The sequence below is a fragment of the Mustela nivalis genome, assembly GCF_964662115.1.
Source record: "Mustela nivalis genome assembly, chromosome: 9".
Classification (NCBI taxonomy): Eukaryota; Metazoa; Chordata; class Mammalia; order Carnivora; family Mustelidae; genus Mustela; species Mustela nivalis.
In genome coordinates this window covers 22635012-22659657 of record NC_139028.1, presented here as the reverse complement: position 1 = coordinate 22659657, position 24646 = coordinate 22635012, and the positions used below count along the sequence as shown (strand labels likewise).

Genomic DNA, 24646 nt, shown 5'->3' with positions numbered 1-24646 from the left:
TAATTTCTCTCTGTCAAATAAATAAATAAAATCTTAAAAAAAAAAAAAAAAAAAAAGAACGAACTATGCTAAACAGTACAGAACAATGTGTGATATGACCAAAAAGATATATATCCCACTCTCAAGGTTACCACAGACCTTTTTCTGGACTCCTATAATGTTGTCCTCACTTGGTTCTCCTCCTGTTCTCTTAACAGTTATTTCCCAAGAATATGTTCTCTGCCACTTTTCTTTCTTTTCCCATGTGCTCTCCTGACTCTTCCTTCACATTCTCAAGCTTCAGAAACTACCCTGCAAGCGACTCCCAAATCTCAAGCCTTGGAAGCTCTCCAACTCCCAACTGCCAACCACATTCCTCCACTCAAATGCTAGCACCTCAGAGCAACATGTTCAAAATTAAATTAATCTTCCTTCTCAAGTCTGTTCTTACTTCATGTTCTCTTTAATGACAACACCATCTTACTTCTAACAAATTCAAAACCTTAAAGTCATCTTGGTTTCTTCCATTTCCCTTATTCTCCATATCAGATTTATTTGTCAATTTGCTGGCCACTGTTGTCTTTCTACTTTTAAATTATATTTTTTAAAAAGAAAATTATATTTTTTAAAAAGATTATCTATCTATCTATCTATTTATTTATTTATTTGACACAGAGAGAGAGAGATCACAAGTAGGCAGAGAGGCAGGCAGAGAGAGAGGAGGAAGCAGGCTCCCCACCAAGCAGAGAGCCCGATGTGGGGCTCGATCCCAGGACCCTGGGATCATGACCTAAGCCAAAGGCAGAGGCTTTAACCCACTGAGCCACTCAGGCACACGAAATTATATTATTATTCTAATATAAGTTCCTTGCTACCTTCCCCCATCTACCCTACAATTCAAAGTTCAGTCTTTCAACATACACACAAAAAGATGCTAACATCACTCATCACGAGACATCACCTCTCACCTGACAGAATGGTTAAAATAAACAACAGAACAAACAACAGGTGTTGGTGAGGGTGTTGACTAGAACTGAACTGGAACAGTCACTGTGGAAAACAGTACGGAGGCTCCTCAGAAAGTTAAAAACAGAACTGACCTACAATCCAGTAATCACACTACTGGTTCTTAACCCAAAAACTATAAACACACATGCACCTCTATGGTTACGGCAGCATTATTTACAATAGCTAAACCAAGGAAGCAGCTCAACTGTCCAGATGAATGGATAAAGAAGATGTGGTGTATATATATATATGTCCACGAAATATTACTCAGCCATAAAAAGTGAGATTTTGCCAATTGCCACAACATGGATGGAACTAGAGAGGATAATGCCAAGTGAAGTCAGTCAGACAGAGAAAAACAAATACCCTCTGATTTAACTCATATGTGGAATTTAAGAAACGAATGAGCAAAGGAAAATAAAGAAAGAGACATACAAAACAAGAAACAGACTCTTAACTCTAGAGAACAAACTGGTGGCTGCCAGAGGGGCAGTGGGTGGGGAGAGGGGTGGACTAGGTGAAGGGATTCAGAATGCACCTATGGTGGTGAGCACCAAATCAGGTACAGAACTCTGAATCACTACGCTGTACACCTGAGATTAATTTAACACTCTGCTAACATACTGGATTAAAATAAAACATTTAATAATAATAAAAACAGACTTGAGTCTTCAATCTCCTCCTCTACAGGTCCAATCATGCCATATAATTGCCCTTTTTAAAAATTATTTGTTTATTTATTTATTTATATGAGAGAGAGAGAGCGTGCGCACACGCACACACAAGCACAAATGGGGTCAGGTGTAGAGGGGAAGCAGACTCCCCGCTGAGCAGGGAGCCAAGATTATGACCTGAGCCGGAGGCAGACACATAACTTGACTGAGCTATCTAGGTGTCCCTAACTGCCCTTTCAGGAGGGAAAATAACAATTTCCACAGTGCCAGCGGGACAAAACCCAAACTCAGCTTTGATCTGACGACTTTCCACTGCCCTGGATCTAACCTACCTTTCTACCTGACTTCTTTCTTTGTTAGGAATATACTCTAGCCAAACTGAATATGTCATCTTTTCTTATACATACCGCCCTTACTCACTTTCCCACCTCTGAGCCTCTGCTTATCTGGTTCCCCAGTCTGAAAGAAGACGCAGCTTAAATGTCATTTCCTAAGAAGCCAGCTAGAAGTAATAAGCCACTAAAATACCCACAGCCTATTTGCTGAAGTTCTCAGACCGTCTGAACCCATCTTGTGCTTTAGCTATCTGAGTACACAAGGGCTATATTTCTAATATGTATCTATATCCCACAGGATATCCGGCACAATTTCTAACCTTCATGATACCTTCCGAAAACACTGAGTGCCCACTATGTGCCTGCTGGGCAACAGGGATGGATACAACAGTGAACAAGACAAAATTCCTGTTTTTATGGCATTTACATTCCCACAGGAGAGCATCAGGTAATGGGAGAAAAGTACTCTGAAGAAAAAGCAGAGTATGAGAAGAGAGTCGTGTAGGGTTGCTGTTTTAGAGAAGGTGGTCTTGGGAACCTCTCTCCAAGAGCAGATTCTTTTTTTTTTTTTTTAAATTAAATTTTTATTTATTTATTTGACAGAGAGAGAGGGAGAGAGATCACAAGTAGGCAGAGAGGCAGGCAGAGAGAGAGAGGGGGAAGCAGGCTCCCTGCTGAGCAGAGAGCCCAATGCAGGGCTCAATCCCAGGACCCTGAGATCATGACCTGAGCCGAAAGCAGAGACTTATTAACCCACTGAGCAACTCAGGCGCCCCCAAGAGCAGATTCTTAAACAAGGTATGAAGTGGGGGATGACCAAGCCATGTCGGCTCCTTTTCAAATAATCTCACAGTCAGAGGGGCAGCTGGGTGGCTCAGTGGGTTAAAGCCTCTGCCTTTGGCTCAGGTCATGTTCCCAGGGTCCTAGGATGGAGCCCCAGGTCAGGTTCTCTGCTCAGCAGGGAGCCTCCTTCTTCCTCTCTCTCTGCCTGCCTCTCTGCCTACTTGTGACCTCTTGTCTGTCAAACAGATTTAAAAAAAAAAAAAAAATTTCCAGTCAGATCTACCAAGTGCCCAGCATTATGCTGGATCAGAGATAAAATATACACACCAAAATAATAATGGACAGAAAGCTATTTTAATATGTAAAGTAAGCCACAAGAAAAGGGAAAGTTATTGACCACAAGGATGTAATGAGACCAGGTACGTAAGAGCAGTTCAAAGTGCTGACTGAAATAGACACAGAAAATCAATTTGAGACACTTTCCTCCTTAAGGATGCATTCCCCCAAAAAGCCAGCTTACATTTCTTAAAACCACCAGAGATGCGCACCATAAGCATCACACTTCTTAAAAGGAAATTAAGCATCTATAAAATCCCATGGGTCAGAGCATTTTGTAACTGATCTGAGTTGAAATTCTGTTCAATAACATTTTAAGACCATAGGCTTATAGCGGAGTGTCCGCCGTGTACAGAGCTGAATTTAATCAGCAGAATCTGTCTAAACATGTAATCTTAGAATAATGAGGCATGATGGATGTTTAGGCTTATGACAAAGCAAGCAATACTTCGCAAAATTCTGTCAGCAGTTACTTCAATTCATACACTACGTTCTAACAATTCTCCAAAGAAACACAGAGGAACATATCTCTTCTACTTTTTTTTTTTTTTTTAAACAAATACCCTGAAGACATAACTACTCTCAAGTTCCAGCAGCAAGCAATATAGGTTTTTCTTTAACTCAGTATTTGAAGGAGGAGGTCATTTTTATTGCCTTTAATGCCAGACATCTACATCTAAGTAACCACAAATTCTACCGTATAGCTTCCATCTTCCTCTTCTCTTCGCTCACAACTTCCTCATAATCAAATGCTGATTCAGTATGCAGTGTCAGTTTAAGTTCAAGACCAGTGTCAGTTCTTTTCTCCCTACCTCCAGTCCTATTCTAAAAGCTAACACACCTTTTTTGTACCTCAAGCCTAAAACAACGGTGACATCTTCTGGGTATAATTTCAGCTAGTAGGGACTAAGATTTCTGTGTCACAAATAGGTACATTAAAGATTAAAGAAGCAATTACAGTTCCTGTTTTAGCTTCTAAAGTAGAAAGATAAATACAACTTGAGAGGAATTACAATCACCACTTCTGCAGATCAAACAAGACAGTGTTGAAAAGTAGCCTTTAAATGAATGAGATAAACAGAAACCTCTTCAAATGATTCCGACTAATGAAGTTACTACTGCACAAAATACTGAAAAACAAGTTATCTTATAACTCAAAGCCACGAAGTTCTTTGCAGAGGAAGAGGAAATGGAAAAAAGAACATAGTGCGGGGAGATAAATTAACACTTTCTATTAAAATATATTTATTGGATGCCTGGGTGGCTCAGTGGGTTGAGCTCTGCCTTCGGCTCAAGTCATGATCTCAGGGTCCTGGGATCGAGTCCAACATCGGGCTCTCTGCTCAGCAGGGAGCCTGCTTCCCTTCCTCTCTCTGCCCGTCTCTCTGCCTACTTGTGATCTCTGTCAAATAAATAAATAAAATCTTTTAAAAAATTAAAATAAAATATATTCATGAACATTTAAGATGAGTACTGATAGTACCACTCTTCCTTGCTTAGTGAGAATGCCCCAACCCTTCGAAGTACAGCAACAATATTATGAAGAAAAGGACTGTCGAGAAATCAATACATTAAGGGATTGAGATCTTCTAGGAAAAAAATATTATAAAACAGTCCAATATATTCATAAAGATATTCTCATTTAGGGTGCCATTTTCTGAAACACCATTTAAATAGAGATAAATTCTATAACTGACAAGCATACTCTGTTTATTCTTTTTATAAGAGTTATCTAAAAATAATGTATGATAATACTAGAGAAGACTAGAGATTTAAAATGTTTTTCCTGGGGTGCCTGGTGGGCTCAGTTGGTAGAGTACATAACTCTTGATCTCACAGTTGTGAGTTCGAGCCCCACATAGTTGGGTATACAGATTACTTAAAATTAAAACTAAAATACTTAAAAATAAACAAAATAAAATGTATTTCCTGATCCCCCATTAATTTACTGGGCCCTTGGGCAGTTACTTAACCTCTCTGGGCTGCCACTTCCTGAGATGTAATATAAGGGAGCAGGAACCAATGACTCTTGAAGATCTCTTTCTATGAATAAAAATTTATGAATTTATGCTATTCCATGGATTTGAAACTAGAAACCTTAACTTCAGCAATTTAATTTCACAATAGGATTGAAGAAGAAAGACTCAAGAGAAAGCAAACTAGTATATATATCTTTATAAGAATGAGGACTAGAAATTATAAGATAATTTTACAAGTTTATTTTCTTTCTGCCTGCAAAGAATTTTTTTTTAATTTTTAATATTTTAATTTTTTAAAATTAAACTCAATTAAATAACATAATGTACTATTAGTCTCAGAGGTAGAGATTTTTTTTTTTTTTTAAAGATTTTATTTATTTATTTGACAGAGATCACAAGTAGGCAGAGAGGCAGGCAGAGAGAGAGAGAGGAGGAAGCAGGCTCCCTGCTGAGCAGAGAGCCCGATGCGGGACTCGATCCCAGGACCCTGAGATCATGACCTGAGCCGAAGGCAGCGGCTTAACCCACTGAGCCACCCAGGTGCCCCTCAGAGGTAGAGATTAAAGATTCATCAGTCTTATATAACACCCGGGGCTCGTAACATCACATGCCCTCCTTAATGTCATCACCCGGTTACCCCATCTCCCCCTCCCTCCCTTCCAGCAACCCTCAGTTTGTTTCCTATGATTAAGAGTCTCTTATGGTTTGTCTCCTTCTCTGATTTCATCTTGTTTTATTTTTGCCTGCAAAGAACTTGTTCATTTATTTTTAAAGATTCTATTTATTTATTTGACAGAGACGGAGAGAAAATGAGCACACAAGCAAGGAGAGCAGCAGGCAGAGGGGAGAGGGAGAAGCAGGCTCCTCACTGAGCAGGGAGCCCAACGTGGGGCTCAAATCTTAAGACCCTAGGATCATGACCTGAGCTGACTGGCAGAAGCTTAACTGACTGAGCCACCCAGCGCCCAACCTACAAAGAATTCAAATGAACTCATGTCTCATGGAATTTAAACGAGCAGTTAATTGTATGAACCCACTGTGGGATCTGAAAAGTTAATCTGATCTGGTAAATACTGTTTTCTATTCTAACACCGGGGATTTACTAAATCCCAGAATGTGTGGTAGGTTATTTTACTCAATTTCATTTCTGAAGAAATAACTAACATCAAAAATCATCGTAGCCGGGGCACCCGGGTATCTCAGTTGGTTCAGTGTCTGCCTTCGGCTCGGGTTATGATCCCAGGGTCCTGGAATTGAACCCCACGTTGGACTCTCTGCTCAGCCGGGAGTCAGTTTCTCCCTCTGCCCCTCCCCCCACTCATGCTTGCTCTGTCTCTCTCTCTCTCTCTCAAATAAATAAAATCTTTAAAAAAAAAGTCACCTCAGCCATTTCAAAATACTACCTTACATGAAAACAGTTCAAAGTTTCCGGAAGAAGTTTCTTTGATTTTCAAAGAGAAGAAAACAGAACTTGCCTTTTACCATTTAGTTACTTAGAGATTCTAAGTGATGGGGGATACAACTGGTGTAAATTCAATTTCTCTGCATGACTGAAAATTTTCATAATGAAACACTGGGGGAACCCCAATAATTTAGGCTAGAATCTATTTTAATATTTATGGGCCCGGGCGCCTGGGTGGCTCAGTGGGTTAAGCCGCTGCCTTCGGCTCAGGTCATGATCTCAGGGTCCTGGGATCGAGTCCCGCATCGGGCTCTCTGCTCAGCAGGGAGCCTGCTTCTCCCTCTCTCTCTGCCTGCCTCTCCATCTATTTGTGATTTCTCTCTGTCAAATAAATAAATAAAATCTTTAAAAAAAAAAAAAAAAAAAAAATATTTATGGGCCCAATGAACCTCTACTTCCCAGTGAGTAAATTTCAAAATGATTAGCACTTTTGATACAATGATTAACAAACAAGCTATAGAACATTATATAGTATCATCTTGAAGTTGTAAAATCTTCCCCCAAATGAGGTCACAGCGATACCCCATTTTTTGCCATTCAGCCAGCAGTGTGAGGTAAAGGCCCCATATAGAGGACGATAAATTGATTATACTGTTGAATGGTGAAACAATCAATGCTTGTAAGAATTTCATTTGCTGCCACCATTTCAGCGATAACTATGCTGCTTTCCTCTTCATTGAACCCTGAGAACCTTATATGCAAACACAGTGTCATCCAAAGAATGCTGAGAGCATACTGTGGTGAACATTCATAACCAGGCAGAAGCACCCCTGCTCACAGTAATCAGCTTTAAAAATAGATAGAACGGAACTTCTTTCAACAAGCTCCACAGGAAGTCAATAAAGTACTGTTTAACTCTTATCTGCTTAAACTGCTTTAAAAAAAGGGGATGGGGGTGGCAAAACTAGAACCATCACCTACAAAAGGAGTTCTGAGCCAGTATCTCTAAAAATATCAATGACCTTTTTTTTTTTCCAAAATACAAAACACATATTAAATGTACCTGTTGCTATACTTGTGGCCATCCTTTTTAAGACCCCCAATTACATGTAACAGATTACCATCACAGCACTAACCATCCACAGCATTTTCAGCTCCCTGTTTCACAGAATTGAAAGCTGAAGGGACACTAATCTAATTCACCGGATGAGTAGGAAGGCAGCAGCCCATGTGAGAATCTCCAGTACTCCCCTCACACTTCTAACAAATTAATCTTAAGCCACAGACTCAATCTCATTACTCCCCCTACACAAAAATCTTCAAAGATTCCCCAATAACCACCAAAAAAGTTCAAGTTGCTCAGCTTACAAATCAGAGCACTTACAATATGGTCCTGATTCATCTTTCTAAACACACATGACTCATTATTCCCCCCAAATCCTATAGTTTCCGGGGCCCCGCACCTTTCTTGATGATGTTACGTCAACAATTCATGCCTCTATTTCTAACAGTTAACCTTAAGAGCTTACTACACATCAGATGCTTTGCTAAGCTACATATATACCTCATTTAATTCTCATAATAGTGCATTGAAATAGGAATTACTAATACTATCACACAAATGAGAAACAAAGACTTAATGATGTTAAATAACTTGCCCAAGGTCACAGAGCTAGTAAATGGCAAAGCTGGTCTACTGATTCAAGAGCCCAGACTGGTCAGTATGATTCAGATTTCCTTTCTATCGCCTATGGTTACTGAACTCCTGCCCAAAGTCCATCTCAAATGCTATCTCCCCAGTGTGTGCAGTGGGGCGGGCAGGTGTGGGATATTCGCCTGTCTTTATTCCATGTCCACTCTCCAGCCTGAGACCCCGAAGCACCTTGCTCATACTCAGCACAAGCTCTACCATATTCTGTTTTGTATCCGTTGTCTTAGTCCCCAACTGGACAACTCCTTGTGGGCAGGGACGGTGTCTCACATACTTTGTCTCCTGCAGTAGTGAGCACACTGCCTTGCACCTAACAGGCATTCAATAAATTTGTAGAACTGAACGGGAAATTTTTTTTTTTAAATAAACATTTTACTCTGGAACCTTAGATTTATAAAAGAAGTTGAAAGATACTACAGAATTTCCCATACAGCCCTCATTCAGTTTCAGTTTCCCTTAATAGTATTAAGACCTTATATTACTGTGGTTCATTTGTGAACACTAACAAACCAACAACCATATGGTCCTATCAACTGAACCGCAATTTTCTGCAGGTCTTGCCTGTTTTTTTCCATTAATGCCCTTATTTGTTTCAGGATCCAATCCAGGATACGTAGCATTTAACATCACATCTCCTTACTCTCCTCTGGTCTGCGGTAGTTTCTTAGTCTTTGTTCTTCTTCGACCTCACAGAGTTTTGAGGGGTTCCTGTCGGGTATTTTGCAGAACATCCCCGGATATGCTTAGCTGATGTTAAGCTCGTATTTTTGATGAGGCCTGAGTTTACAGAGAGAATCCCACGGAAGTGAGATGCCCTTCTCATCACATCCTATCAGGGGCTACATGAAGTCCACATGACGTCACTGGTGATGCAAATCTTGATCACTGGGTTAATGCCAGGAGTGTTTGGCATTCTTCTCCACCGGACAGTTACTAGTGGACAAGATGTCCTTTTTCACCAACAGTTGTCCTTTCCTAACTCATCTGAAACAGGATCATTTATACTAGAGACAATATTTGAAAATAATTATTTCCTAAAGAGTTTAAGAACATAATCTGACTTCCCTGTATTTCAACATAACCTTTGAATTTATTCAACTCAAGTTTTGAAAGGTAAGTATATAAGCTATTACAGACACTGAAGCATTTGTCTGCAGCTAAAAGTGTATTAACCCCAGTATCTGATTACTCCTTCTCCAGACCAGTTCTTTAAAGAATATGCAAGCACTTAAGTAACAAAATGCAAAACGAAAAATCATCTCTAAAACTTCTCATACCTTCTCACTAGCAAATGACAAAACCACCAAGTTGCTTTCAGAAAGCCTGTCCTATGAACTTAAAAAATATATTTAAAAATATATGGATACGCAGACAGACAAAACAACTTATACTGAGCAGGAAACAGCTCTAACAGAATCTAATCAAATATGCAGAAAGTCTATCTGGTTATCATTAATTATTTACCTCCTAAATATATGACACATTAGACATTTAAATATATGGTTTCTCTGAACAAATACAGAGTAGCTACTGAACTTTAGTATCCTCAAAACAGGGGAAGAAATATGGAATTTTCTGTAACTATCTGAATCTAAGACTTTTGAAGGGATCAAAACTGGAGAAATCCTCATAACTGCCACTCTCTTCAATATATTTTCCATGAAAAATAATCCTCCTTGGGATGGCCTGAATAGTTCAGTCAGTTAAGTGTCTGCCTTCAGCTCAGGTCATGATCCCAGGGTCCTGGGATAGAGCCCCACATCAGGCTCCCTGCTTGGCCAGATGCCTGCTTCTCTTCTCTCCCATTCCCCCTACTTGTATCTCTGCTCTTGCTGTCTCTCCGTCAAATAAATAAATAAAATCTTTTAAAAACAAAGAGGAGGGGCAAAACAAATGCAGGGCACATGGTTAGCTCAGTTGGAAGAGAGTGCAACTTTTGGTCTCAGGGTCATGAGCTGGAGCCCATACTGGGTGTGGAGATTACTTAAAATATATACATAAATAAATTTTAAAAAGGCAGAACAAATCCATGTGAACAGTTATTTTGAAAATACTGGCCAATCAATGTCCCAAGCAAACTACCTTTATAAGAAAATCATGCTGGGGCACCTGGGTGGCTCAGTGAGTTAAGCTGCTGCCTTCGGCTCAGGTCTTGATCTCAGGGTCCTGGGATCAAGCCCCGCATCGGACTCTCTGCTCAGCGGGGAGCCTGCTTCCTCCTCTCTCTCTCTGCCTGCCTGTGGTCTCTCTCTGTCAAATAAATAAATAAAATCTTTAAAAAAAAAAAGAAAAGAAAATCATGCTAGTTTTGTATATTCTCACCTAAGGCAGAAAGTAATGCCCTCTCTTTGAGACCCAGTCTTTGTCGGTATCTTTTATAAAGACTCGAAAATGCACTTAGCATCTTAGCACAGCTTCATAGATTGTAGGATTTCAGGGGCTGTGCCACCTACCCAGTAGCATCTACCCTACTTCCAAACAGGAAAATGAACATTTGAGCCACCCATGTGTATTGAAGCCACCAGGCAAGAGTAAACAGTGTTTACTGTGTGCAGTAAGTTCAGCAAAGTAAAACACATATGATAAAATGTCAACAGGGTCAAGGTGCAGAGGTATATTCACATATAAGGAAAAATAAAGAAAAAAAAATCACAAATGTACCTTGAATAGAATACGAGATATCTGAAAGCTATATGCAAACTTAAACCGATCATGATGAACTGGTAGAAACTGAATGGTACTTGAAAAAGTGATGTGGGGTGCCTGGGTGGCTCAGTGGGTTAAGCCTCTGCCTTCGGCTCAGGTCATGCTCTTAGGGTCCTGGGTTCAAGCCCTGCATCGGGCTCTCTGCCCAGCGGGGAGCCTGCTTCTTCCTCTCTCTCTGCCTGCCTTTTTGCCTACTTGTGATCTCTGTGAAATAAATAAAAGAAATCATTAAAAAAAAGAAAGAAAAAAGAAAAAGTGATGTTTTGCCTGTGAAAGGAGGAGGGGAGGGTTTAAACAAAGAGAGGAAACCAAAAAATGGTAACTGAAAAAATGAATTGGTAAAAATCTTCAGAACGCAGCAACTCTTAAAATCTTAACATCTAATTCTGTTCTGTCTCAACATCAAATTAGATACACAATATAGAAAGGCATTTTAATAAAAATTACAGAGAACTCTAGTCCAATAACTTTTACTAATTCACTCATTCCACAAATACTAAAAGCCTACTCTATGGCAAGCACTGTTCTTAAGCTTACAAATTTAGGGGAAATGGACTATTTCATTTCAAACGCTGAGTAAACCACAACCATTAAACAGAGTAGGCATCAAAAGTCCCTCCCCAGCCCTCAGAGACATAGCAATGCACGCACATGTGCACAAGCATGCCCATTAGACCATAACAGAACTACAGAAGAAATTTTTGCTAGATATTCCCCACAAAAGCAAATTCTTACTTTTGCAAATTGTCACAAAATGAGAAAGAATTAGGTCACTGTGATTATTTCTATAATCAAACACAAGAAAAAAATTACATGCTAGTTTCACTTACTAATATAATGTATTATATAGGTGAATAAATCATAAATGATTGTTAGTTATATATTTATATATTATACATACTAATACAACACATTACATAGATAAAAAAAAATCATAAGTGACTGTTTTGTTTTTAAAATAAAGATTTTTTGGGCACCTGGGTGGCTCAGTGGGTTAAGCCTCTGCCTTCAGCTCAGGTCATGGTCTCAAGGTCCTAGGATTGAGCCCTGCATCGGGCTCTCTGCTCTGCAGGGAGCCTGCTTCCTCCTCTCTCTCTGCCTGCCTCTCTGCCTACTTGTGATCTCTGTCTGTCAAATAAATAAATAAAATCTTTTTAAAAAAATAAATAAAATAAAGATTTTCTTTATTTTAGAGACACAGAGAGAATGTGAGCAGGGGGAGAGAAGAGGGAAAGGCAGAGAATCTCAAGCAGACTATGCACTGAGTGTGAAGCCAGACACGGGACTCGATCTCACAATCCTGAGATCATGACTTGAGCCAAAATCAAGAGCTGGATGCTCAGTCGACTGAGCCACCCAGGAGCCCCAGAATCATAAATGATTGTTAAATAGAGTCCAGTGAGCATTTACACATCATTACAAACTAGAGATAATCCAAGCAATGCAAGAATAGTTTAACTTTGCCGATGTGTAACCATAATTCACTGTAACAACTGCACATAGAGAAACACAACATGAGGCACCTGGGTGTCTCAGCTGGTGGAGCATCCAACCCTTGATTCTGGCTCAGGCTGTGATCTCATGGTCATGAGATCCAGACCCACACTGGGCTCTGCGCTCAGCAGGGAGTTTGCTTGAGATTCTCTCTCTCCCTCTGTCCCTCCCATTCAATTCCATCCCTGTGAGCTGTCTTAAATAAATCAAGAAAGAAAAGAGAAGAGAAGGGAAAAGGAAAGAAAAATAAAACATGTTCAGTTCACAGAGCCAGTGACTTCTTACGTCCATGGCAGTCCAGTTACCACTGTGGTCCCAGCTCCCACCATCTCACCCAGGCGACTGGTTTAGCTTCTGACTGGTCATCCTGTACTCTCTGGCAATGAGCTCAGCAATGAGCTATACAGACCAAGGGTTCCTCCTTCCCCTCCCTCTGCCAGGAGGGGTTTCTAGTAAACCCCTTTCCAAGGGTTCCCACAGTCTCTAGGTGCACGACAGATGGTTCTCAGTAACTCCTAGAAACAGGTGGTTCCTAGACTTCACCTTTTTACCTCACTCACCACAATTAACCCCATTAAAAGAGAGGACAGGGTGGGCTGGGAGACAGAGTTTCCTTCCTGAAGCCCAGTCTCACAGAACAGCCAGGTGTGCCCCAGCCTGAGCACTCCTCTCCACAGCACACCAAGAAGAGGGGGTCTGCGTTCCTGTCATCCTTCTAACCATGAACTCCAGCCTGACCTTCACCTGCAGCCTACTGAGAGCAAGTTCTCAGAACTACTTGCTGACCGAATACTTGTAGCAAGAAAACTTCAACAGCCTTTGCATTAGGACACTCACTGCTTCTGAAAAGGTGATGGTAAAGCATACATGAGATCAAAATGACTATTTTAACCATTTTCAAGTGTATAATTCAGTGGATAGAGCACTCAATACTTTTCTTCTTCCCTTATTTTTCACTGACTATGGATCTCTGCGTTTTTTCCTTAAGATTTTATTTATTCATTTGACAGAAACAGAGAACATAAGGGAAGAGCAGGCAAAGGAAGAGGGAGAAGCAGGCTCCCTGCCCAGGGAAGCGAAACCCAATGGTCTCAATGCCAGGACCTAGAATCAGACCTAAGCTGAAGACAGACACTTCAACAACCGAGCCACCCAGGTGCCCCTCTAATTTTTTTTTTTAAAGCAAATACTGGGGCACCTGGATGGCTCAGTCAGTTAAGTGTCTGCTGCTTTGGCCTGAGGTCATGATCCCAGAAGTCCTGGGTTTGAGTCCTGTTCAGCGGGGAATCTGCTTCTCCTCTCCCTCTGTAGCTCCCCAGCTTGTGCTCTCTCGCTCGCTATCAAATAAATAAAATCTTTAAAAGAAAAAAAAGCAAATACTTAGGTCTGCTTTCTGTGAACAATGCACTATTCTAAGTGTTTTCCAAATATTGCCGTATTTATTATAACACGACGGTCCCAGAACACCTTTAAGTGAGATAGCTAAGGCAAAGAGCAGTACCTGGACTCAAGGCATAGACAGTGAATGGCAGAGGGCTCCACTCTGGGCAATCCAGCTCACACAATCCAGCTCTAATTCTGTTCTTTCTCAACATCCCTGCTCAACATGCCATATTTCCCAACACACGCTTGTGTCACTGCCTGAGAAACTGAGAAACTGTGCTATATAAGGCAGGGCCTTAATGATCATTCAGGATCTGCAAGTGAAGATTTAATCTATAAAACCCTGATCCAGTGATTAAAAGGTAAAATAGTTAATATTCACTCACACAGAGATAGGTCTAAAGATCCCCAGGACAAAGGTTCAGGCTGAGAATTTAGCTCACAGTTACAACAAGTAACAATGGAGGATTCTCTTTCCTAAGTGTCTTTTTAATCACGCTCTTTGAAGTCAGAACAGGAGAATTTAAAAAAAAAAAAAAAAAAAAAAAAAGGATCAACTTTACCCAGGAAATACAAGTCAACCATTTTAAATGTAAATAACTGGGGAAGAAGTTCTAAGAATGAAACAAGCTGAAGACTACTAAACTCTGAATGCTTACACTTGGATTTCAACCATCCAGGTATATTGTATTAGACACTGAAGCGGGGTGAGTGTTTTGCATGTGAAAGGAGGAGGGGAAGGGTTTAAGCAAAGAGAGGAAACAAAAATGTTAGCGAAGCCTCCTTACTCCGTTTCTTTGACAAATTTAAAACACTGGATTTAAGCTTTGGCGCGCGGGGGGGGGGGGGGGGGGGGGGGGGCGGGAACACGACGACATGTATTTTAATACACAGTAAGTAAAAAAAAATTAAGCTGCCAGGATTAAAGTACACAATGCATTTGCTCCTTCGTACACTACAGCCTGGCAAAAAAAAAAACATTCTTGGAGCCAGTTTTTGACCTTGTTCTTTAAGATGGTCTAATTTAAATGCAGTTGTGCACTTCCTAAGTATTATGGTTTTAGAGCAAGGCTTGGCTGGCACTAGTAGAACGAAGTGATTAGGAAAAGCTTTTGCACATTCTACTTGACATTCACTGCCTACTTCTCTATAATGTTCTGGTTTTCTACAAGTTATCACAGATTCTTTGAGAGAAGGCAAGGGAGAGCTTCATGTTCCCTCTATTTACATAACCAAGCTTATGTCCAATACAAAATATTTGGGGTGAGATTGTTATATAAAGACAAAATCCTGTGGTAAATCACACTATTGAGTATTTTTGTGTGCAAAAGACATACCAATTAAAAGATGTACTCATGTCTGAGTCTACGTGGTTTACTATTTCATATGATACTTGAATTGTTACCTCCAAGGGACCATTTCTGTAATATGGAGTGGAATATACTGTTACCATTCCTCTACATTCAAAGAAAACCAAAATAATTAGTAATAAACATTTGGGAAACTAGCTTTAAAAGAAAAAAAAGAAAGAACGAACGAAAAAAGAGGTTCTGGCACTTAACTAGCTACTCGTCCTTGGGTAACTTATTCTAACTCTAAATAATACAAAAATGCCTGCTCAGGTCCTCTGCCCATTTTTTAGTCAGATTATTTGTATTTCTGGTCTTGAGTTGTAGGGAATCTTTATGTACTTTGATAACTAACCCCATATTGGATATATCACTTACAGATATTTTTCTCCCCTTCAGCAGGCTGCCTTTTTGTTTTGTTGATGGTTTCCTTCACTGTGCAAAAGCTTTCTAATTCTATGTCATCTCAACTGTTTATTTTTGCTTTTGTTTCTCTGGCCTGAGGAGACAAGTCCAGAAAAATATTGCTAAGGCCAATGTCCAAGAGTTTATTGCCTAGATTTTCTTTTCTTTTTTTTTTTTAAAGATTTATTTATTTGAGAGAGAGGGCACACACACAGGGGGTGGCGGGCAGAGGGAGAGACAGTCTTTTTATTTAAAGATTTTTCCCAGTATTTTATTCATTTATTTGAGGGGGGGCAGAGGATAAGGGAGGAGCAGAGTCCCTGCTGAGCCCCTGGGACCAGTATGTAAGCTAAAGGCAGATACTCAACCAGCTGAGCCACCCAGGCGCCCAAGACAGAGTCTTAAGCAGACTCTACACGGTGCTCAATCTTATGACCCTGAGATCATTACCTGAGCTAAAACCGAGTCAGATGCTTGACTGAATGCATCACCAGGCACCCCTAGATTTTCCTTTGGGAGTTGTATGGTTTTATATTTTAATCCAAATCCCTTCTCACTTTTTTTTGATAAATTTCTAAAAGTGGAACTGAGCAAGATTCTAAATTTTTCTATACATACCAGCCCCCAGAAAGGCTAAACCAATTTCATTCCCACCACAACCAGGTAAGGGAGTACTCCCTTTTCCTGCATGCACCCTCCTTTGAAACACTAATTATAAGCTGATTTTCCAATTTTTTGCCAATTTGGGGGGCCAAAGAAAATTATTTTATGACTCATAAACTCAACTGTTCTTTTAATATTTATATGTGCCCTTTTATTTTTCTTTTGTGAACTAGTCATTTCCTTTGTCAATTTTCCATTTAGAAAGAGGATTTTTTTTAGTTTTTAAAAATTTTTTAAGATTTTATTTCTTTGACAGAGAGAGAGGGAGAGCATAAGCAGGGGGAGCAGCAGAGGGAGAGTTCTGAGAAGCGGGCTCCCTACTAAGCAAGGAGCTTGCTGCAGGGCTTAATCCCAGGATGCCAGGATCATACTTGAGCTGAAGCAGATGTATAACCGATTGAGCCACCCAGGCATTCCCCCCTCTTTTTTCTTTGTGGCTCTTGCAATCTATTCTCTCCCTTCTTCCTTCTTCCAGTGAGAGGAGTCTCCACTGCCGACTCCTCTCCCCTTAGATGATTCTGTCCACTCTGCTGGCTTTAAATACCGCCAAAAACTACATCCCACACATCCCCCTCTGAATTCCGAAGTCTAATACAGCCAATTGCCTGCTTGACTTATTGCCTTAGACGGCTCATAAAAATATCTCCAATGTAAACAAGTCCAAAATGGAACTCTTGATCCTCCTCACTCCCAATTTAGCTCTCCCCACATCTATACTCCGAATACCCCATTTTAGTAAATGCCGCTGCCACTGGCAGAGTTAATGACAGAGACCTATACGTCATCTTGATCCTTCCCTGTTATTTCTTCCTGCCCTCCTCTTGTCCAGTTCCCCAGGAATTCTTTCTGATTCTAGCTCCAATCTTCCCACTTTTCTTCCTTTCAGTCTCTCCCTAGACCAAACTATCTTGCTTCCCATCTGGCTGACAACAACCTTGTCACCTACCCCTCTGATCCCACCACTGCTACCCCTAAGCCTAATCCATTTCCCACAGAGCAGCCAATGCTACCATTCTAAAGTAACTACCGAATCAAGTTCTTCCCCTCTTTTTATACGTTTCTGTGAATTCCCATTGCTCAAACCAGAAACCTAGCCAATGCTAGCTCTGCTGCTTCTTTTTTTTTTTTTTTTTTAAAGATTTTACTCACTTACTTACTTACTTATTTTTTATGGGAGGTGGAAAAAGAGTATGCACAGAGCTGGGGGAAGAGTCAGACGATGAGGGAGAGAAAGAGAGAGAATCCCAAGCAGACTCTGCACTGAGCGCAGAGTCCAATGTGGGACTCAATCCCTCAACCCTGTGATCACGACCTGAGTAAAAATCAAGAGGCTTAAACGACTTAGCCACCCATGCACCCCTTTCTAGGTTTAAAACACATCAAGTACTGTCTACTTCTTGCTATCTCTACCATCACCACTTTGATTCAAGCCATCATCTTTCTCCAGGACCAAAAAGGGAGTGCTGCCCCCTTCCCAATCATCAGAAAGTCATTCCTAATCTGAGTGGGAATCTTTAACCAAAACCAAACTTCTTTTTAAAAAAATGTAATTATGTGTGTGAGAGAGAGAGAAACAGAGAGACAGAGAGCAAGCCTGGTGGGGGGCAGGCACAGGCCAGAGGGAGAGAAACTTAAGCAGACTTGAGCTGAGCACAGAGCCCAAAGCAGAGCTCAATATCACGACTGGAGATGAAACCAAAAGTCAGACACTTAACCAAATGTGCCAGCCAAGCGCCCCAAGCCCTATCTTCTCCACACCAAAGATCTAAGCTGACTACACTAAGATATGACACACTAACTGAAAACCTCTCTGGGAGGCTAGGGGAAGACTACAGCAGCACAAATACTTCTGTCTTGTCTATGAAACACCACTGTTCTACTAGAGAAACACCAAAAACCTTACAAGCTCTAGGTTACAACCCTCCTAAGAGAAGGACTGTGTTGGTTCCACGTGGTGTGCGATCACTGCTCCTCGAGTAGTGCTTACCATCAAGAAAGTACCCAAGACTAATTTTTTCTTTAATGAATGGTTAGAACATGAACTTTTAGTTAGTTCTAAATTATTCCCAGCTGAAAGACAAGGAAGCCAAATCTTGATCATTTCAGCTTATAACTAAAAAGGCAGCAGAGTTACAACAAAGTTTCATCTTATTTTCAAATTGTATATACTCAAACAGTAATGTTTTTAAGATGGACTCTGCTGCATAATCCCATTCAGCTTCTATTGTAACATCCTGTGCAAGAAGGAAAACAGGTGCAAAAACCAGGGTCACAGATCAAAGACAAGAAAGCAGCTTAAAGTTTTTGCTTAAGTCGTTTTTTATAAAGTCTAAGAGAAATAAGGGCAAGTTTATCTTGAGAGAAGTTACTTCACCTAATATCCTCTCTAAAATAAAGACAGGAAGCAACTCTATTAAATATGGATAGATATACAGAGCGGACTTAAGGGATCAGCTCTTCAACATCCAGCCTAGGAACAAATTCCCTTGTGCATACAGCTTTAGGGAAACAAGTGTGTTCCCCAAGCCAGCAGGTTCATCTAGAAGTGACTCCTGGCCCACAGCACTCACCTTTTCTTTCGAGTTGACTGGTTCAGGGATCATCAACTGATCTACACATACATAGCAAGCCAAAGTCAAAACTGAAACTGAGAGTCAAGACGTTGTACTACAGTGGAAACCCCACAAGATGTAAATGTTGGATGTAGCAGAGGTCAGTTTTCCAGCAATTTAGACACCCGTCTGCATCAAGAGAATGCGGAGAGAATCCTGGCAACATTTCCAACCCCGGTTTGTTACTCCTGAGGATTCCTTGCATCCTTGTCCTAAGTGCAACTCAACATATTCACTTTTTCCAGAATTTACAAGTCCACACATTTCTCTCTCCCAAAAAGAAAAACCAGGAATGAAGCATAAAAGCCCTGTAATACCCTTTCATGATAAAAAACACTGAACAAGGAACACAAGGAAACCTTCTCAACCTGATAAAGGAGATCTATGAAAATCCCACAGCTACGGGCCACCTGGGTGGCTCAGTGGGTTAAGCCTCTGCCTTTGGGTCAGATCACGATCTAAGGGTCCTGGGATTGAGCCCCATATCAGGCTCTCTGCTCGGAAGGGAGCCTGCTTCCCCCTCTCTCTGCCTGCCATCTGCCTACTTGGGATCTCTGTCAAATAAATAAATAAAATATATTAAAAAAAAAAAAAACAAGAAAGAAAGAAAGAAAATCCCACAGTTAACATCATACTCAATGGTGAAAACACCAAAAGATTTCCTCCTCATATCAAGAACAAGACAAGAATGTTTGCTCTCATTTGCAGAAAATCCAAAGGAATCCAGTAAGAAATTACTGGAATCAGTAAATAGTCCTGCAGAGTTACAGGATACAAAATCAGTTGTGTTCTATATACCAGCAATAAACTATCCGAAAATGAAAGCAGGAAAAACAATTACATTTATAATAGCATCAGAAAGAATAAAAAAATTTTTTTTCAAAGATTTCATTTATATGAGAGAGAGAGAGGAGAGAGCAAAAACAGGGGGAATGGCAGAGGGAGAGTGAGAAGCAGGCTCCCCACCGAGCAGGGAGTCCAAAGCAGAACTCGATCCCAGGACTCGATCCCACGTACACACCACGTTAGGGAGAAGGAGACAGAGAATCCTCAAGCAAACTCCCTGTTGAGTGCAGAGCCCAAAGCAGGGCTCCATCCTGGGACCTGAGATGAACCCAAGAGTTGGCCACTTAACCAACTGAGGCACCCAGCACGCCTACTTAGAAATAAATTAAACCAAGGAAGTGAAAAACTCGTACACTGGAAACTACAGAAACGCTGCTGAGAGATGTTTTAAAAGACCTAAACAAATGGGAAAACATCCCATGTTCATAGATAGGAAGACTTAGTATTTTTTTTTAAGATTTTATTTATTTATTTGACAGAGAGAGAGAGATCACAAGCAAACGAGAAACAGACAGAGAGAGAGGGGAAACAGGCTCCCCGCTGAGCAGAAGGCCTGATGCAGAGCTTGATCCCAAGACCCTAAGATCATGACCAGAGCCGAAGGCAGACGCTTAACGCACTGAGCCACCCAGGCGCCCCAAGACTTAGTATTGTTAAGATAGCAATACTTCCCAAACAGATGTACCAGTCCAATCCAATTCCTATGAAAATTACAGCCACCCATTTTGCAGAAATTGGTGAGCTGATCCTAAAATTCATAAAGAATCTCAAGGGACCTCAAATAATCAAAACCACCTTGGAAAAAAAAAGGAACAGAGTTGGAGGATTCACACTTCCTGATTCTAAAACTTTACTACAAAGCTACAGTAATCAAGACGGTATGCATACTGGCCTAACGACAGACATAACCAACGGAAAGAAGAGAGAGAACCTAAAAATAACCTTCATATAATTGACTTTTGACAAGGGAATACAGGCCAATTCAACAGGGAAAGAATGTTCTTTTCAATAAATAGTGCTGGCACTAAAGGATCCCCATATGCAAAAGAATAAAGTTGGACCCTTACCTTTGATGATATACAAAAATTAACTCAAAATGATCACAGGCATAATCTTCATGAAATCAGATTAAGCAATGGTTTCTTTGCCATGATATCAAAAGCACAAGTAACCAAAGAAAAAAACAGTGGACCTCACCAAAATTAAAATTGCTTGTGCTTCAAATGACACTAAAAAGAAAGTGAAAAGACCGCCCACAGAATGGGAATTAAATGCTGTAAATCATATATCTCTGATTAAGGGTCTAGTATCCAGAATATGTAAAGAATGCTACAACTCAACAATAAAAAGAACCCCAACCAGGCAAAGGATTTGAACAGAAATTCCTCCAAAGAAGATACACAAATGACAAATAAACACATGAAAAAAAGATCACATTATTACTCATTAGGGAAATGCAAATCAAAACCACAATGATAGCTACCCCATACCCAGTAGGACAGCTATAAAAACAAAAACAAAATATAACAAGTGCTGGTAAGAAACTGGAACTCTCCTCCTCCATTGTTAGAGGAATGTAAAATGCTGCTGTGATAAACAGTCTAACAGTTCCTCAAAAAGTTAAACATAGAATTACCATATGACTCAGCAATTCCTCTCCCAGGTATTTACCCAAGAGAACGCAAAACATATAGCCACACAAAAGCTTACATGCAGATGTTCACAGCAGATTATTCATTATGTCAAGTGCAAACAACCCAAATGTCCATAATCAAAATGTGGTATATCCATGGGATAGAGTATATCTAGCCATTAAAAAGGGAAGTAGTACTGACCCACACTATAACATGAACGAGTTGTTAGGAAAGCCAGACAAAAATGGCCACACATTCCAAGTCCACTTACATGAAATGTCTAGAACAGGCAAATCATCAGAGACAGAAAATAGATATTTGTGACTGCCAGGGGCCTGGGGGGTGGGGGGAGCAGAAGTGGGGAATGGGCAGTGACTGCTAATGAGTGTGGTGTTTCTTGAGATGATGGAAACATTCTTAAATTAGATAGTGGGGGATGGTTACAAGACTTTGTTAACATACCAAAAACCACCGAATTACATTCTGTAAAAGGGTGAATTTTATGATACATTAGTATCTCAATTTAAAAAACTGATTAGGAAAAAATTCTTTAAGGAACCAAAATACACATCAGAAAGGTCACACAGGAAAGCCATACATTTTCCTTGGTTAAAAAAAAATCTGAGGGGCACCTGGGTGGCTCAGTTGGTTAAGCCACTGCCTTCAGCTCAGGTCACGATCCCAGGGTCCTGGGATCAAGCCCTGCATCGGGCTCCCAGCTCTGCGGGGCTGCTTCTTCCTCTGACCTTCTCCCCTCTCATGCTCTGGCTCTCTCTCAAATAAATAAATAAAATATTTTTTTAAAAAAATCTGAATCTCAATTGAAATTTATTTATTCTCATTTTATAGAGAACTTGTACAAACCTTGCTGTATGGATTCAAAGCCCATAGTGTATTAAAAACTTCCTATTATGGGTAATAACACTTGATACAGACAAACATACTGACAGGAAGATTTTTAAAAAAACAGCAGAAGAACCTGAAAGTAATTGTATGAGGCCACTTATTAAGGGCAAATTGGTCCATGTACTTAATTATGATCTGGCAGTATCACCAACACACAGCTTGATACAATAAATGATGTTTATAGTAAAGAAAATCAGGATGAGGATTAAAATTAGAGCTAACCCACTTATTACTTTCATTGTGCCGATCACCACTCTAAGTGCTGAACATTTACTCACTCATTTAACAACTCCCAACAACCCTACAAATAAAGTACTACTGTTATCTCATTTTACAGATGAATAAACAGGGATCGCATAGCTAAATGGCAAAATTAAGATTCAAATGCAAGCTTCAGGGTCCCTTCTCTTAACCAACACAGCATACTGCCTCTCAGGAATGAGCAATCCAGCAGGGAAAAGAAAAAAAAATTAGATAATGTTCAGTATGCTCTAAAACTGGGAAATCTACTATTTTAATCTCCCTATAAAGGTCCTCTTCAAAAAAGAACAACAGTGACAGTTCTGTGGCAGCCTCTTACCCACAGGACAATGTCCAGAGACAAAAGAACTCCCACCTGTACTCACAGCTCACTTGTCTGCCCCAATTCTAGCCAACCCAGACCACTCACATTCCTTCAACATACGGAGCCTGGGCATGTTCATGCCCTCATGTTAAAGGCCTTTTTTTCACTTTTTTAATTTGAAAATTTCTACTTGCCTTCTACAACCCAGCTCACATCACACTTCCACTTTGCCACATCCCCTGATGCAACCAGGCAAACCTGTGTTCATGCAGCCTTTTGTACATCTCTCTATTAAAGCATCTGCCTCAGTACATCATAATTAAAAACTCCCCTTTTCACCTCCTACAATTAGAACCTAGTTCACTGTAGATGATAAATTAAATTTCAAATTACATAAAGCAAAATTATTTTTTAAAAACTCAGCCATACAAAATCACCAGTTAGCTAGGGTCCACATAGTCAGGTTTTATCTTAACAAGTCATAAAATTTAAATATTTAAAAGGAATAAAGTTCACTTTCATATAAATTAGAAACTATAAAGGTTCCTACAGATCGATTTCAGTCACCAGAAATCTTTTTAATGAGAAAAGACTGATACTCTGGATCAAACCTGAGTAATCTGTTGTAGTAAACTTAATATAAATAATGACGGGCATAAAATTTTAACTAAGGGATGAGGGTTCCCAGAATCTAAGCCAGAGTCAAAGGAGTGGTAGGTAAGCTACAAGGATACCATTTATTAAGTTAGTGCTTGAGTAATGCATGCTTACTTAATGCCCTCAGAAATTACTGTTCTTCCTAACTGGTGTCACTCCTTGAGTGTTAATTTACTACCTACAAACCTCTAGTCGAATTTACATTTTATTACTTGTCCTAGATGAGTTAGTATTTCCCACTGGACCAAACCAAATACAACCATACCTACAATCAACCCGTTTCTCTCCCAGTATGTAATTTGTAACAACCAAACTAATAACAGATGGGATACCCAATACAGTAAAAGAAACGTCATTTCACTTTGATTAAAAAAAAAAAAAAGTTACCTAACTACTGACTTTATTTTTTTACTTTTTATCCCACATAGATGACTTCCCTAATAAGTTATAGCTCTGGCAAAATCTGCCCTCTTATTGTTGACTCCCAACCTCAGCTGAACCTCAACCTTCTTTCAAACTCTCACCTATCCCCAAACTTCCATGATCTGTGGGGGTCTCCAATGGACCTATACCTCCAACTCATCTTCATGACTAAAAGTCACTGACTTTTCAGAGGCGGGGGGATTCAATGTCTTCCAAGGTAACATTTTATATAAAACCCACCTTTAAATCAAATGTCAACTTTGCATTCTCATTGACCTAAAATTTAAAACCAAGTCAACTACTTCTAAGTGTTACCCATTGAGGCAGTCACAGACCTGAAGAAGTATTTGTGTGGTATGTGCCATTACCTAGGCTGAGAATTCTCCTCATACATTCTTTCTTTCCCCTCCTTGAAGAGGCTTATGGTCTGCTTAGTTTTCTTCATCAAATTCTCCATGAACACCCTAAAATACTCATTTTCTCCAAGGGTCTCCATCTTCCCCTCATATCTTGACAAGACAGTGCGGAGGTGCTGGTAGGTGTCTGGCAGCAGGTCTAAGATATAAGGTGGGCTATTCTTTAGCGCCAGCTTTGGGTTCTGACACAATCGCACCACCTGCAACAAATGGAAAAGAAGGGCTATTACTCTGAGGATCTTAAGGACAATTTCCTTTTTCAAGTTAAAAAAAAAGTTATAAAATATGTGCTCTGTTGCAGAAATACTAAAAAATGCACAAGACCATAAGAAATGATCCATAACACCCCTGCAATTATTTTGCATTTTTAGTGGCCCCCC

General features: G+C 40.1%; 1 protein-coding gene across 2 annotated transcripts in view; it reads right to left on the bottom strand.

Annotated features, from left to right (window-relative positions):
• CBL (Cbl proto-oncogene) overlaps positions 1-24646 on the bottom strand; it is an 82587-nt gene that overhangs the window by 38856 nt on the left and 19085 nt on the right. The window contains exon 2 of one of the 2 annotated variants that reach the window (XM_082683575.1): positions 24219-24466. The exons of the other annotated variant lie outside the window; for it this stretch is intronic. Within the exon in view, the coding sequence (XP_082539701.1) occupies positions 24219-24466 (248 nt within the window). The remainder of the gene's footprint in view (positions 1-24218; positions 24467-24646) is intronic. 2 annotated transcript variants of the gene reach the window in all.